Genomic DNA, 16,274 nt, shown 5'->3' with positions numbered 1-16,274 from the left:
GGGGACTCTCCTTTTTCAGTGTGATTAATTCAAATATTTTTAGAAATGGAGAGTACGTTTTTCCAGTTTTCAGCCATTTTATGAGGGTGGAATTACAGAATTACCAGAACACAGAACTATCATCAAGTTAATAGCAGAATGTATTTTCTTCAGAAAGCTAAACCAATCATGTAGCCAGGAAAAAACAAGTTCTGGTCCACGTATGGATTTTGATAAATTATCAATGACATAGATTCATATTTGTCATATGATACTGATGAAAATAATGCTGTGTAAATAATTAATGACCTTATAATGTGCATAATAAAGCTATGTATTTGCTTGCCTTATAGAATATGGACCACTCAGGGCCAACAAGTGCAAAAAAAGCAATAATGATAGAGTACAGATATTACAGAAATGTTCAAATTAAAACATTACATACTATTGACAACTTTAGGTATTGTGAAATTAAAAACTTTTAAAATGCAGATGTATTTCAAGCTTAAATTTTTTAAAAAGTGCATAGAATTTTCAAAGAATTTAATTATCTTTACAATTGTAATTTTATTTAAATTTAGAGGAGTTGGGAAGGGTTAGCATGAAAAATCAGCAAAATGGATAATTGAGAGTTTACTCTGTATTGACAAGATCTAGGTGTATTATAATTTTTAGACTAACATCAAATGCAAATATCTGAGAAATATTAGCACATGGAGTAAACCTGTTACTGGTAGTATGTACATTTATGTAATTTAATGAATATTTTATTTTGAAAATTAGTATAGACAGTGTTATGAGGAGGCAAGACCCAATACCATAGCTTTCAAGTTATGAGACAAAGTAACAGTGTGTATATTACTGCACCATCAACAGTCCGGAGTAAAAATGAAAACATTTTTCTCTTGGCCTGATCTGCCATGAGCAATTTTAATGTGTTGTAGCATTCTGCTCACATTTATTGTGGCTAGTTAATTTTCTTTTTACTTCTACAAAAAAGGGAGGATTAAAACTTTTGATAATGATTTTTTTGTACTTACATTGCTATGTTCTTTGTGTACTTTACAAATATATTCCTTGACTGTGGTTAGTATATGCTTACATTCTTCTTTAAAATTGATCTCTAATCTGTTTCAATAATCACATAGCTATATTGGACATTAAAAATTTACTTGAATTCTTTAAAATTATTACAAGATTTTCAGCTATTAGTTTTGATGTCCACCCTGCATTGAAGTGACTCATAGGCTTACTTTAACTTTCAGCTATTAGGTATGGGACAATTGATTGACAAAAAGACCAAGGAAATAGAGGCATTGCAAGTAACTCCTGCAGATTGTGGTAATTGCAGCTCACCTTCAGAGGATGTTTCTATAAGGTACAGCATACATTTAATTTTTCTGGCATAAAATGGCCCTCTAGTAGAATTAGCCTATCCTATGTCAGTTGTATTATTTTGATTGCATATGTTTTAGTATAATTATACACATGTAAGTTATTGCATAATATTTTTATAACATATTTCCTTATATTTTTGTAACATATTTGCAATTCCAGATCAGTAGAGCTGGATTTTCTAATTTTGTAGAACTGGATTTTATATAGCAATAACTTTAATGCAGCAGGTGCAATGATCTGTGATAAATAATTTAAAACACCGGCCTTAACATTAGCAAAGATTGGCCATTGGCCTACAAGTATATTTTTCGGCAATGACCTCTAAATGCCACTGCATTTTAGCCACACCAGCAAAAAATGGTACATTCAGGAAATAAATTATCCTGGATTTAATCATATAGATATCTATGAGAAATTTGTTTTATTTTACACACAAATTATTTCAAATTTGTTTTATGAAATTATGAAACAACAAATGCAGCCAAAATGCTGTTACTGCAATATAAATTTACTGAACAACTTGGTATTTTAAGATATTATCACTGTGGCAAAAAAATAATATAAATTTAGCAAATGCCTGTATAAATGTTATGTTAGTATAACACTATTATCCTGGAAGAAATCCAGAAAAAATCATGAATGAACATATAAAAGTGGGAAAAGATATATAGCTTTTTGTTAATCCCTATGTATAATCTTTTTGCACAGAAACTTGAAATTCCAAATGATTTTAAAGAGTAACTGTTCATTTAACACATGTTGTGTCAGACATAAGCCATGCATGCCTTTTTCGCACTTATTTGTGCCATTTGGAACCTAGAGCTCTTTTGCTCTTGTTTTCCATTACAAAAAATGCAGTTCTTTTCTTTTCTGCCTGGAAGTTGCTCTAGTGTTCTCTCACTAACGGTTCTGCTGGAACTTGCTGAAGCTCCACTCTCTCTCTTCCATGACCATTCTGATTCTAGAGCCTCTATGATGGTAGATATTTATTGAAGCCTTGTCAAGATTTTAATTGGATTGTGCTCATAGTATTAGAATTGAACATGTGGGCAATAATACAAAAATTTTACAGTACACCCTTCAACCAAGTAAGCCACCATCATCATACTCGATGTATCAATTTCACCCGCTTAATTATGATACTGGCCTATCATTTGTTGGCTATTTCCCTCATTTTACTGTGCTTTTTGTTACTCAAGGAAGTATTTTTTTTTGTTTTTGCTTTTGTGAAATGGAGGAGAGATAGTGATTTTTTTCTATATATTCTAGCATTAAGATATCATTGTCTCAAGGATAACCCAAAAGACATTTAATAAACAAGTGAAAAATCAGTAGGTTTCAATTGCTGAGTGGCAATTAATGCTTGCCACTTATACTGCCAATTATACTGCCTTCGCAGTTATCAACCTGAAGGTTGGTTTTATTGTTGAGGGTAAAGATTAACTAGTACTAAGCCCAACAGCCTATGAAATTCACATGTCAGTACCTTTCCCTGTACCTCCTGTAATTTCCGAAAAAGATCTTGTGCCCGAAAAATCACAGTGCTAGGGTGACAGTTGCTGAGGGTGCCCAGAATTGCCCCTGGAAATCAAACCTAGGCCCTTCGGCAGTGGCTCAGCCCTATGAAATGCCCAATTAAATAATTGCAGAAGTTAATTGAAAGGCTTTTAATTCAGGTAAACTCATGATTCACATTTTATTTGTTTTTCAAATATTTATTTTGATTTCATAAGACTGACTTCAAAGAATGTAACTTTAGATCTATGTAGGCATTTCTTTGTGATGTTAGTGGTCAGAGTGATACTAAAATTGAGAGGAAATTTGGTCCTCTACTTATGCCCTAGGTAATTCGAAACTCTCTGTCATGTAGAGAGGAGCTTAAGCAATACACTGTGATTGCTCAATTCAAAGTCTGGAAGTTAGATAGTTATTCATCATACCATCCACTTGCCTACCAAGTTTCTGTTCTATGCAATAGACAATAGCTAAGAATGAAAATTATACAGGGTCAGCAAAATAATCATTCATACTAATCATAAGTAGTACTTTATGATAAAAATAGTCATGGTTACAAAATATGGATTCTAAGCACCGTGCGTTGAGTGTATTTTTAGTGAGTAGAGAGTCCCAGTCTGAATGATGCCCCTTAGCATCTTCGACTAAAATTAAACCCTTAAGATTTTCCTATAGAAAAACTTTCTGGGGAGTCACTGGCACTACAGATCAAGGAATTTGTGCCATATCCTAAATATATGTGAACGTTACACCCTTAAGGGCTTAGTGCCAAGTGAACCTCCCTTGTCTCTCAAATGGGTCATCAGGTTAACCTTCCACTGATGTGAATGTACCTTGTACATTTACATGGTAGGCTGCTGTGAACCTACCTTTTCTTTCTCCCTGCAGTGTGATATGGATGATCTTTTCCCTTTTCCACTCACTCACACCTTTTTTCTGTGGGAAGTATTATATTCCCTCTCCACAAGTAAGTCATACTTTTTACGCTTGCTTTCATGAGTTAAGACGCTCACTGTCTTAGGTATCACAAAGTTTATAGTAGCTCACACTAAGCCTACTCTGCTTGAATCTTTTTTAAGGGCCATAACCTACTTTATGTGGGCTCAAAGGTTTCATAGAAAACTGAAAATCTAGAAAATCTCATATTCTTAAACTTGCAGCTATAGCAGCAGATATGTTATTTGCATTAAAAAAGTGTGTGGGTAACAGTTTTTCTAGTTCTTCGTAAGCAAGTGTTAGCAATGAAATTTATTCTGACAATGAGAGCCCCTTAGTTACACTCATCTTCCAGTACTTGGTCCAACAGAAAGGTGTTTACTCTGCACATTTTCTATTTTGACGGAGACCAATAATTGCCATGAGATTAATATGAATGAGTCTCTTCAAAATCCAAAATTATTGTAATCAAAGATTACCACACTTAGAAATTTTATTAAAAATTAAGTTAGTCTAAATTTAATTAATAAAACTTTTCTGTGAATTGAAACAGTGGATCTAGAATAATTTATTATTACTTATATAAATTTTAAATAAGGAAAGATAAAAGTTATGGGGGGACAGCACCCTTACTTTTCACTGCATGTGACACGTAAATTTCCAGAGAGTAAAAAGCAGGAAAAGGGACAAAGACAATGGAAAAATAACTATCCATTAATTGTAAAATGAGCTCTCAAATGCAAAATATTTCAAATTGATTTGTGAAATTTACTAAAAGTATTACGGTAAATTTGCATAGGTTGTTCATTTTGTACCAAAATAAGTACAAAACAATGAATTAGGTGATATGATGTTTCATGAGATTTGATAATTTTTTAATGCATATAAATAATTATTCCCACAGGGAGCAGTTAGAGCAAGCGACTTGGAGGTCTGAGTCTCCTCTGGAAGATGAAGTGTCTGAACAAGGAGGAGTGAGTGAAGAAGCACTTGGATCTAGCAAAGATGCTTCGTCACACCCTATCCCTCGGGTCCCACTGGCAGAGTTCACCTCACTCCAAGAAAAATTCTCACGCCACTGTCAAGCACAAGAGCCTATGCTCAAAAAAATACATGATCTGGAAATGCAGCTTCATTCTTTGAGGAGAAATGAGGAAGTAAGGTCATTGTGTCTAGCCATTACATGTAGAATTGCCCCAGGGTCAGAAAGTAATGTGAATGGAAACATGCCTATAAAATAGTCCTCCAAGCATCATTGAGCAGCAATATCAGAACTAAACACTTATGAAAATGCATGAATGCAATGACATTGTTTTCAATCCAGCAAGAAAGTAAATAATATTTACTCTCCTTATGTATAGAATTCATTGGGATCATTTTGGGAATATCTCTTGGTTTGGGGTCATCTGCATGTCTTGGTTGAACAAAAAAATTGAACAAACCTAAGTCAACATAATTGCTAACTAAGGTTTGTTCAAATAAATATGCTTGTTTCTTAGTTAAAAGAAAACCTTTTACAAATTGCCTACTTTATTTGTAACAGGTTATATAATTAAGAATATAATTTAATTCATGCCACATTGATTTGAGATTTCTTCAGTGTTCAATGTTATAATTCTTAATTTCAAATGGAAACATTTCTCTTTCAACCCAGCACCTTTTTAGAATGCTTGTTACACCTTCGTTTTGGCTAATGGGTCCAATGCACACTATTTATTAACCATTGGTGTATAATTATTCCCTCTTTTGGAATTCATTCGGAAAATTTTTCAATAATTTTGGTCATATTAGTAATATCAGACATTTATTATTAATTTGACCATCTTTTTATATTTGGATTGGGTTAGGTCAGTTAATAATGTATAAAAACTACATTTTAAGTGTGGGCTGTACGATTGGAGGTGTTTTGGTTAATTACAGTGGCAATAACGTTGCTAAACCATGGTGCTCTGTTTTAAAAATCATGGTGTTCTGTTTTACTGTGTGAATATGCACATTGCAGTATTGGTTGAGGTCATTGGTAATACTCAAGTTCTGACACAGATTTCTAGTATCACAAATCAATGCTATGAGCAGAGTAAAACAGGATTCAAAATTTTTTAAACGATGTTGCGTCCTATATTTTATAAATGTATTCATATTTCTAATCCTACGCTCACGTTAATATAGCCCCATGGATTTTGGTCAAATAATATGATCTTTTTGGCAGGAATTGATTACTGAGCGAGAAGTGCTGCAGTCGCAAGTGGAGCAACAGCTCTTGCACACATCAGAGCTGCAGGCTCGTTTGGATGAAGCCCGTCGGAGAGGTGGACGTCAAGTGCATTGCATGACAGTGACACCCCTCCCCTCATCACCCTTGACACGCTCACCCATTGGGTCCCCTTCTGCCACCCCTGACCAGCCTTTCTTTTGCTGTGCTGCCCTTGCTGACGCACGTCATGAAATTGAAAAAATTAATGAATGCCTTGAAAAGAAGGAGCTGGAAGTGAGTACCTCTTTGTTTTGTTTCTATGTGAAATGTGTTTAATCCATTAATTTACAATGTTTATTGGCAAATCCTTATTTGTTATAAGAGTATGATTCATCATTATAATAGCCTGAATAGGCAGTTTCTTTAGTTTTGTTCCTTTTTATTCAATAGTATGATGATATATGGGATTAATGGCTTGAATCAGGATCAGGTCATAGGGCATGGTAAAGTTACATCACAGTCATTTATTTAAGAATGTCATTTTACTACCCCTTTCACTATGAATATGAAATTCTTCTAAAATAAAATAGTTTTATGGTGCAAGATGCTAAGATGTCCAGGGGATAGAATAGTTTACTTTAATTCTCACACCGAGGTAATTAAAATCCCGAACTCCATAATGCATTAAAGTTAACTGGGTAAAATAAAGGAAGGTGTAAAAAGTTTGTTTATAGCTTCCTTTGTTTACCATGAGATTTTTGTCAGATTGATAGTTTCTAGAGTTTCCTATATAGGCAGTTCAAAAGTTTCATTCCTACATAGATTGGGTTCTTCTATAATGGCTGAAATTATGAGTGTCAATCATCTCTGCTAACAAATAAAAGCAATTGTGAGAAAAAGATACAGATATGGCAAAGTAAGAATCCAAAAAGATTTGAATGAACAGATGTTTTTTCCGTGGATATTACCCAGAATCCTAGTAGCCCGTTTTTGGAGCCTAAAGAGTCTAACGTAATGGTGTAGATGACCTTATACTATAATTTCATATGTCAGCTGACTGTTAGACAAAGTGTAGTGCTAGTATCAGTGAGTGTTTATTATCCTTCTCAGGCAAAGTAAGAATCCAAAAAGATTTGAATGAACAGATGTTTTTTCCGTGGATATTACCCAGAATCCTAGTAGCCCGTTTTTGGAGCCTAAAGAGTCTAACGTAATGGTGTAGATGACCTTATACTATAATTTCATATGTCAGCTGACTGTTAGACAAAGTGTAGTGCTAGTATCAGTGAGTGTTTATTATCCTTCTCAGGAGGTAGCATCAGGGGCATAGTTTGTCAATATGAGTTTCTTTGGACAGAGATTCATGCAATCCCAAGAATTTGATTTCAGAGAAGGAACACAATGTTGAAAAATTCAATCTAAGAAGAGAAGTGGGAAATATTTTTCTTGATTGGTCTGCAACTCTACAAAAGTTGTTTCATTACTGTTATTGAGCACTAGCTTATCATTGTGCTGTTTATTCATTGAGTCAATATCTCCGTGAAAGTCATCATGTTTGAAATATTTTTTGGCAGAAAGGTTGTTTTGTTGTCTGCATACATGAGTAGAGTACTACTACTGACAAGGTACAGAGTACCACTATTAAGAGGGGTTGTATGTATGCAATAAAAAGAAGGGGACCCAGAATAGGTCCTTCAAATTCAATAGATTGCTCATCTAGAAGTATCCCCTGTTATAGATAATTATAGTAACAGTTAAAGTGGTAGATGCAACATAGGAGCATATGATAGCAAGGAGAAGATGTTCACAGCTTAAGATAAGATCATAAAAAAATCCTGTGATATATTTGTGATTATCAAGTTCACCATTGCAGCTATTTCTATGCGCATCACTTTTGGCCACAGATATGATAGTTGATGCCAGATCAATCGATATTTAATCTGAACCACCAATAAGTGCATTCTGATCAAACCACTGCTACTCACCAGTTGTGAGGCAGGGTTTTTTAGATTCCAATTTCATCATTGCATTATTCTGAAAATAAAGAGCATGATTTTTTCTGATGCAGAAAAGTTTTGTTATCACCAGAAAATGTATTGCATCATATAGTTTTTTGATGAATCTACAATAAAAGAATGATGAATTCATGAATCTTGAACGTACAAATTAAAAATAGGTGGATGTCATAATTTTTCTGATCAAATTTTTATGGATTTAATCCACAGTGTCACAATGAAGGTAATTGATATAGTACCGCTTAATAGGTTGGCCTCTTTGAACAAGAAATATAGATATTTATTTAACGCTTATAGTTCATAAATGTGTCCATACATATGGATTTCACATCCATACAACCATTGTCAGTGAGGTATGTAGATTAATTTATGAATTTTGAAATGATCATGAAATGAGATGATGTGAGAGACCATAATTACCAGTCCCGCTGTATTAGAGAATTCCACTGTACTTTCTAGAGTATAAGTGCACTTTTTGAAAACTGGAAATTTAAAATAAATATTATGTACATTAAATTTTGTATGATTGTTCATTTTTTTCCTAAATCACCTGTATAAAGTCAAATGAAAAAAGTATTGCTGCTTATTATGTAATGACCAATTTGCATTTTAGAACTAGACCCTTAAAGGTTTTTACATTCTCTTTTTTTAGGTGACACAATTAAAAGGTGCTCTTGAGAATTCTAAGAAGGTGGTGGCCTCACAAGAAAAGGAATTAATTAGAAAAGCCCAGGAAGAAGCACAAACATTGAAAACCCTTAGAGAATTGGAAAATCTGAAGTGTGAAAAGGATGCCCTACAGGTAAATGACATAGATTTCGGTATTTGTGATGTTTTAAACCATTTGGCAGTATAGCCATGCCCAAATTATTTCATTAACCCCTGATATTATGTCCCACTTCATAGTGAATAATACCAGCACAATTAAGGGCAGTTTCTATGACATCAGTTCTGTATAAAAGAAAGATAATCCCTCAGGTTATGTAACAATTCAAGTGTTATAATTACATCCATTGTGCCCTTAATCAATTTTTCTGACAAAATAAAACCTGTTACCTAAAGTGAGAGGTTAATGAAATCGGTATGAATATTTAAATGTGCATCACAAAATGATGATTTTCATATTTTCAGCAGATCCATTTCTTGTGTTCTTTCGTTCTAGTTGGAGAAATGTGTCCGATTTTTCCAATTTAGAAGCATTCATTAACAGTCATCATATTTGAATTCATAAATGCCATGTTTTAGGTTAAAATCAATGATTCCTTAAACCATTTTAGTAAATTATACAACCACCCTTCAAAAAATGACCACTAATGAATGGGATTTTGGAACTACTATGATTCAGACATTATATTGATGAGTTACTGTCATTGCTATGATGGTCATAGTTGTCCCAAATACCTGTATAATAATTCCCTTTTAGTAGTAATTTTTGCAGGGTACTTTGTTGAAAGTGGGTAAGTTGGGTTATAATTTGGTGTTTCATTTTTTTTGCTGTGATCTTATTATTTATGTAATCATTTTAGTTATTATTAATAACCATTCATTGGAAGTTAGGAAGTTAAATTTTGCTTTGGAAAGTACTGAAAGTTTCTAAATGCAATAGGTATGTTTATTGAAATATTTGTCCAAAATCTAGGGTCATAATTAAAAATGATCACATGACTATATAATTATTGCAGAGTAAAAGGATGTAGTTTAATGTAAGTATAATAGTTAGTTATAATCTTACATTTTATTGCATGTAATTTAGAAATTTTTGCTAAAAATGAAGGTAATATGTACTACTTTCAAAATTAAATTTTGTAATTTCCATCCAATTTAATCATATATATTACCCTCTATTTCTACAGTCAGTATTTAGCAAATTATTACATTTTGTTTTGCACAAATTAATTGGACAATATTTCCAATTAAAGTCTAAGCCATGATCTGGTGTTTTGATTCAAATGCATATTATTTACCTCAAAATCATTTAAAATAAATTGTGTATTAGGAACTATTGGTACACTCTTTTCTGTCTTCTTGATTTCTGACCATTGGAATTCATCCATCCAGCTGTGGTGAGTGAGGATCGCCGACTTAGGGGAAACGGAATTCACAACTAAATCGTATTATGTTACAATTCAAGGGCCCAAAGAATATTGGACTTCAAAGTGTCAGGGTTTGAAACAAGTGAACTTAATAGAATTAGGGTTCTGAATTTTGCCAGTAAAATCAGGATGCCATGTAAATTCCCCATTCATTTCCATGAAAATACCCCAAAAATTGATTTTCCAAGTTTGTAATTTTTTGGTGCTATTTTTACGAAGGAAGCACTTGCTGCTATATCAATGTTAAGTGAAAAACTATTGAAATTCATTCCTATCCACAAATATAAATTAGTAGATTTTGGACTAAGGGCCACAGATCTAAGTCTACCAGATCTATTTAGTAATACTTTGGGTGAGATATAAAATATGTGGAGCTGATAAGTGAATAATGACTGTGACCATAGTGTTGAAAAACAAATGCTTATGTGATCAGGAGTCACAAAAATCTATGGCAATACTTTCATCTGTGTGGGTAGGTTAATTGTAAATAGAAGCCTAGTGCTTGTTTGAATTGGTATCTTAAAATCTGTGAATTATGTGGATCCTGCTATTTGTATTGCTAAAAATCTTATTGTAGTCTTCCATAGAAACAGTAATGGGCATTACTAATTAACTATATTGATCAAGTTTATTATTTCCAATTGATAACTTTCACCAGGATAAAAACTGATTTTCCCCATATTTTCTTGTTTGTTAGATAAAACTATCTCACAGAATCAAAATTGATGGTGAAAAAGTTCCATTTTCAACGCTTTTGGATGCCCTGTTGGCTGAGAAAAATGAAGAAATCGACTTCTTGAGCTTGCAGTTAAGAAACGTAAAGGAACAATTGGTAAAGGCTAATGAAGAACATAGTGTTTTGTCTCAAAAGGTGGTAAGTTGGAGCATATAAGATGGAATAAAACCTAACCTTAACAAATCTCTCCATTGTAAGAGTTGATAACAATTCTTACATTTATGAAATTTTCACCTTTTTCTCTACTAGTCATATTTTCTCAAATGAGTATGAGAGAAAATTACCATTTGTTAAATTTTATTTTATGAAGAGTTAGAATGATAATTGATCCTTTCCATAGATATTGCATGAACCCAAAATTTGCATGTCATTAGTATCTCTTTTGGATTGAAATATCATAGCCATTATAAGTAAATGTCTCACTATGTCAAATATTCTCAGGGAAAGCTGATCTCAGTTGTTTTTCAGTAGCTTATTTCGATCATCTTTTCAAAGTCTATATGAATTCCATTTTGAATTTTTTATGTTTAGATATTTTGCATTGATTTTGAAAATCTTCAGTATAATTTTCCAAATCTAGTTTTTAAATTATTCATCACAAAAATTTACCAATTAACAACCATGTGCACATCAGTTGTCAGTCCTCATTTTTAAAATGTCAATGAATTTTTCAATGTGAGTGATTACAATATATTGGAACAGGTGCAACTTTCGAAGAAACCTGTTGAGGATAATGAACCAAATCTTCAGAACTTAAATACCAATGACTCATCCCTTGGTCCAGAAATTGAGGCTCTGCGAGAATGTGCCGTAGCCGAGATGTCCATCGGGGGAGCTAGTGTGATTCATCCTGAGGAGCTTCATAAGGTATGAACATAATTCTTTGTATTGCAGAAAATAATTGAAATTCTTATTTGAATAAGTAAGTGAATTGATGAAAGTTTACATTAATACTTCATATTTCTTTTTGCACAGTGGTTTCATAGCACAAAACTTGAGATCCAGAATTTGACTGATTCTCCTGGATTGACTGCATCACCAGTTACTCCATATATTAGGGAAGCTCATACTGTGGTGAATACACCTATTTTGGAAGGGGAAAGTCAGAAGAAACTTGATTCTCTTCCACTCTCCAGCACGGGGTATTCTAAAAGCAAAGCAGAAGGTACTCTATCTTCCTTAGTGCAAGATGCTGAAGTGCAAACATCCGGCCATATGGAAATTGATGAATTAAAAGTTGTCCTCTCAGACAAGGAAAAAGAAATCAAAGAACTCACAATCAAGGTAAAAAATGTTATTTGATTTAGTGTGATAGTTAATTTTGTTCCACTATTTTCGTGGTTGAATTACAAGGTTTTATACTTTTACCGTGAGATGTGTTGTTTGATTTATCTGTATTTTACAATTTGTTTGTCAAGGTGGATGAGCTCTTAGGGGAGAAAAATGATTTATCATCTCTCATTGAGGAGCTACGAGAGAAAATCACTTGGCACAGTCACCATTTGGAGGTACTTGAAAAAGAGAGTTTGGGCTGGGAATCTCTAATTAATGGCATGAAAGCTGAAAAGGAATCCCTTCAAACAATTCTACTGAAATCTGAAGAAGAGGTAGGATACATTTAAAATGCACGTGCTGCATTGAACATTAACTGGAGAGAAACCTGCACTATTTTTGTAATACATATTAAGGTAGAATGTAACAAACTCTCATTTCCTACAGGTGGAAAAATTAAAAACATCAAATTCTAAGTTGCAAGAAGAGATTATAAAACAAGAGGAGCACATCAAGCTTCTTAATGGAAGGATAGATAAGTATGGTTGGGCAAACAAAGACCAGCACATGCTTTTGAAAGCTGCACAGCAGGAAAGGATGGAAGTCATTTCTGTGATTGAAACATTGAGGTTATTATTCGATCTTGAGGTCATATACTACTTTTTTCCTAGTTATTTTACTGTTATAGAGTTCTTCTTTTACGAATATATAACATTGAGACAATTGCAATAAGGGCTTCAATGCCAAAAAGTTTTAATGTCATGAAGATTGTTGAAGTATATTCGCTAAGAAAATATATTCTTATTTCATTATTTTTTTGGATAAGTGATAAATAATAACTCATGAACATTACATCAATGTTCATCACTTTAGAATAGAATGGAATTTTTTTTTCCACCCTTGCTAAAAATCTTGCTTAATCTTCCATGAATAGGCAACCTTTATGTAGTTAATATTTAAAAAATCTTGCTATGCCTTAATGCTAAAGTTCTTAGTAGTCTCAAGTGATTTTTTGGCAAAGTGGATGTGGACAAGGAAAATGTGGGCATATTCAATTTATTCATTCTGTATCAGTTTTCTCTTATTGTGGGTTGTATATTTTGGGTAACTCTTTTATTTCTGTATGCAAATCATAGTTTTGATCTTTCAGTATTGAATGTCAACATCAAACTGACCATCATGAAACTTCGCCTGCTTCAAATTCCTCTGAAAAGTATAACTCCAGTGATGGTAAAGATAGTGATGCTAGTCAAAGGAAGTTACACAGTCCAGTTGGAGAGAATACTTCTTTAAGGGACAGAGTCATAATATTGGTTGAAGAAATCAAGTACCTGAGAACAGAGATAAATAATCTTACTAGTCAGAGAGATAAAATAAATCTAGAACTCACAAAGGCTCTGGAAGTCCAAGGTAAGATTATACTATACAGTGGGAACCCTCTCTGGGTGATTTGGCATAATGATAAATTCACTTCACTTTGTACTCTGTCCCCCCCCCCCCCCCCCCCCCCCCCCCCCCCCCCCCGTGGACTACAGCTTTGACTAAGTGGCAGGGCTTTAAAAAGGGGCATGTACTGATGCCCCTTTTTACTTTACTGGTGAGGATATCAATAATATCTCCTGGTAGGGCTACCTGCTGGGACCCATTCTAGATAGATAGAGGGGAAGGAATGAGGCGAAAGAGAGTCCACTCAATGTATGTTCCTTGGTGAGGCAGTCCTTATAGCGATGGTGTCATTTAAAAAATATTACTGAGGAAGGCAGTTAGAAAACATAGACAGCTGGGGAGGCAAGGCTTTAGAGGTCATCATGGCATGAAATCCTTGATCCAAAAAGGAAAATCAATTCAAATTATCAAAGATGCAATTGGAAAATTATTAAATGGCCCAGAAAAGATTCAAGAAAGATCAGAAAGATGCTTAGAGAAGCCACAAGGTATATTCAAAGAATAAAGACCATTTGCTCATTGAAAGAATATATTTATTAGGAAAAGTCTTTATTGGTGATTTAAGTTTCCTGTAAACCTACTTCATTCACTTTTATAAATAATTACCTTTTACTTCTAATAAGCCATAGCACTAATCGTCCATCATTGATCAAGTTGCAGTTCTTGGTCTACTAGTTGAATGATTTCATCAGTTTGGGTGCAGGATCTGTCACCCCGTTCTTCAACATGCATGGTTATGTGGCCATTTTTGAAGCCTTGACATAATTATATAACATTTCCTTCACTCATTACTACTGGTCCATTAATTGGGTAGAACTCCCAATGAGTTTGGGCAGCTTCTGATCCTTTTGCGCAAAAAAATTGAATCAGCATACAATTCGCAACTAGCAGGAGTGACAATTTTCATGGAAATTGTTATCTACATTCACTGATCAGAAAATTACAATTGAAATAAAATGATAACTTCAGTGGCTTCGGAAAAAATCAGCGGCTAGTACTGCATGGGGAAAACTTAGTTCTGACCCACCAGCATTTAAACACAAAAAATGGCTCATACTTTTCAAATGTGACTTTTATTAGGCCAGCAAGTTTAGATGTACAGGGTGTGGCAACGAAATAAGCAGACTGATGCTACTACTGTCAAACTGAGTGTACCCCAACTGGTTTGAACATGTCTGTGCCTGTTATGCTTCCCCACGCTGGCCTCGATGGGCATGGTCATATATTGCTCAGTCTCGCGGTAGCAATCGACTGTTGAAAGTCCTTGCAGTTGTGTCTTGTCAAAAAATCCAAAGTATTCAAATGGAGAATTGAGTTAACGTCAAGTTTCTAGTGAAACATGGGAAAACTACTACGGAAGCTCATGCCATGTTAAAGGAAATGTACGGAAGTGAATTTTAGGCGCACAAGTTTTTGAGTGGTTTAAAAAGTTTAAGGAGGGACAGGAAATGACCGAAGAAAATCTGCACCCTGGATGATCTTCAACATCATAAATAGATGACAGCATCCATAAAATTGGTAAATTGATCCACACAAATCATCATCTGAGTGTCCGAGCTCTAGCTGAAATCTCAGGTATTAACATAGAATGTGCAAATGTCACGCATTCAACATGGGTGACATTTGCAAAAAAATGGTGCCAAAACTTCACACTCTAGAGCAAAAGGAATCGAAAATAAACATTAGTGAGATTTTTTCGTACAACATTGGTAATCAGCCAGAATTGTCAGATAGAGTGATTACTTGCGATGAATCATGGGTTTTTTACATATGATCCTGAAACAAGGTGCCAGTCGATGCATTAGAACAGCCCAAACTCACCATGGCAAAAAAAGTGAAAATGAGCTAATCAAAATTCAAAGCCATGATGATTGTTCCTTTTTTGATAAGCGTGGAATTGTCTACATTCACTGGGTTCCTGAAGAGCAGGCAGTCAATCAAGATTTTTACATTGAGGTTCTGAGTGCCCTTGTGAACTAGTGAGGAGACAAAGACCTGATTTGTGGAAGAGCAATTCCTGGATGCTTCACCAAGGCAATGTGCTAGCCCATTCCAGCTTGTCTGTTAAGGCATTCTTTGCATAATACAGCAGCACCATGTTGGACCCCCCACTGCCCCCCCCCCCTTCCCCACCTGGCCCCCTCTGACTTTTTTATTTCCTAAGGTAAAATCAGAGCTCAGGAGACAAGATTTGACAATGTAGAAGCAGTGAAAGTAAAATCAATGTAGGTTCTCAACAAGTTGACAGAGGTGGACTTCCAGCACTGCTTTGAACAAAGGAAAATTTGTATGGAGCTTTGTAGGGTTCCACAAGGAGAGTACAATGGAGGCAATAAACTTTCTATTGTAATTGGATATCAATACAATGTTTTGTAGTATCAGTCCAGTTATTAATTGCCACATCTTGGAGGACAAATAATATGATATCGATGAGGTTAGCTTATATCCAGGCATATTTGGTTGTGAAAATGAAAAGGCATTAAAGAAAATGAAATAAAACAAGGCTGTGAATTTCCCTGAATGGGGAGGGCACAATACCAATCTTCTCATGACAAGCATTTAGCCATGGAGCAGTTACATACAATTCTGAGACAATTTAATGATCTATTAACTCATTTACATTATGTTCAGATACATTTTTCATTCTAACAGAAACTTTTTATGTAAAGCCAATTCTAGGTGCTTGATTG

General features: G+C 34.2%; 1 protein-coding gene across 1 annotated transcript in view; it reads left to right on the top strand.

Annotated features, from left to right (window-relative positions):
- The window catches only part of LOC139685687 (rootletin-like), a 114,398-nt gene that overhangs the window by 73,353 nt on the left and 24,771 nt on the right, over positions 1-16,274 (top strand). Inside the window, exons 29-38 of the mRNA XM_071582674.1 lie at positions 1,245-1,357; positions 4,733-4,985; positions 6,038-6,316; positions 8,690-8,839; positions 10,828-11,004; positions 11,569-11,733; positions 11,842-12,150; positions 12,285-12,473; positions 12,586-12,767; positions 13,289-13,548. Of these exons, the coding sequence (XP_071438775.1) occupies positions 1,245-1,357; positions 4,733-4,985; positions 6,038-6,316; positions 8,690-8,839; positions 10,828-11,004; positions 11,569-11,733; positions 11,842-12,150; positions 12,285-12,473; positions 12,586-12,767; positions 13,289-13,548 (2,077 nt within the window). The remainder of the gene's footprint in view (positions 1-1,244; positions 1,358-4,732; positions 4,986-6,037; positions 6,317-8,689; positions 8,840-10,827; positions 11,005-11,568; positions 11,734-11,841; positions 12,151-12,284; positions 12,474-12,585; positions 12,768-13,288; positions 13,549-16,274) is intronic.

The sequence above is a fragment of the Hetaerina americana genome, unplaced genomic scaffold (genome assembly GCF_022747635.1).
Source record: "Hetaerina americana unplaced genomic scaffold, ioHetAmer1.1.p SCAF_12, whole genome shotgun sequence".
In the NCBI taxonomy this organism is placed as follows: Eukaryota; Metazoa; Arthropoda; class Insecta; order Odonata; family Calopterygidae; genus Hetaerina; species Hetaerina americana.
Note: the sequence above shows the minus strand (reverse complement) of the source record. Positions and strands in the feature narration are given on the sequence as shown.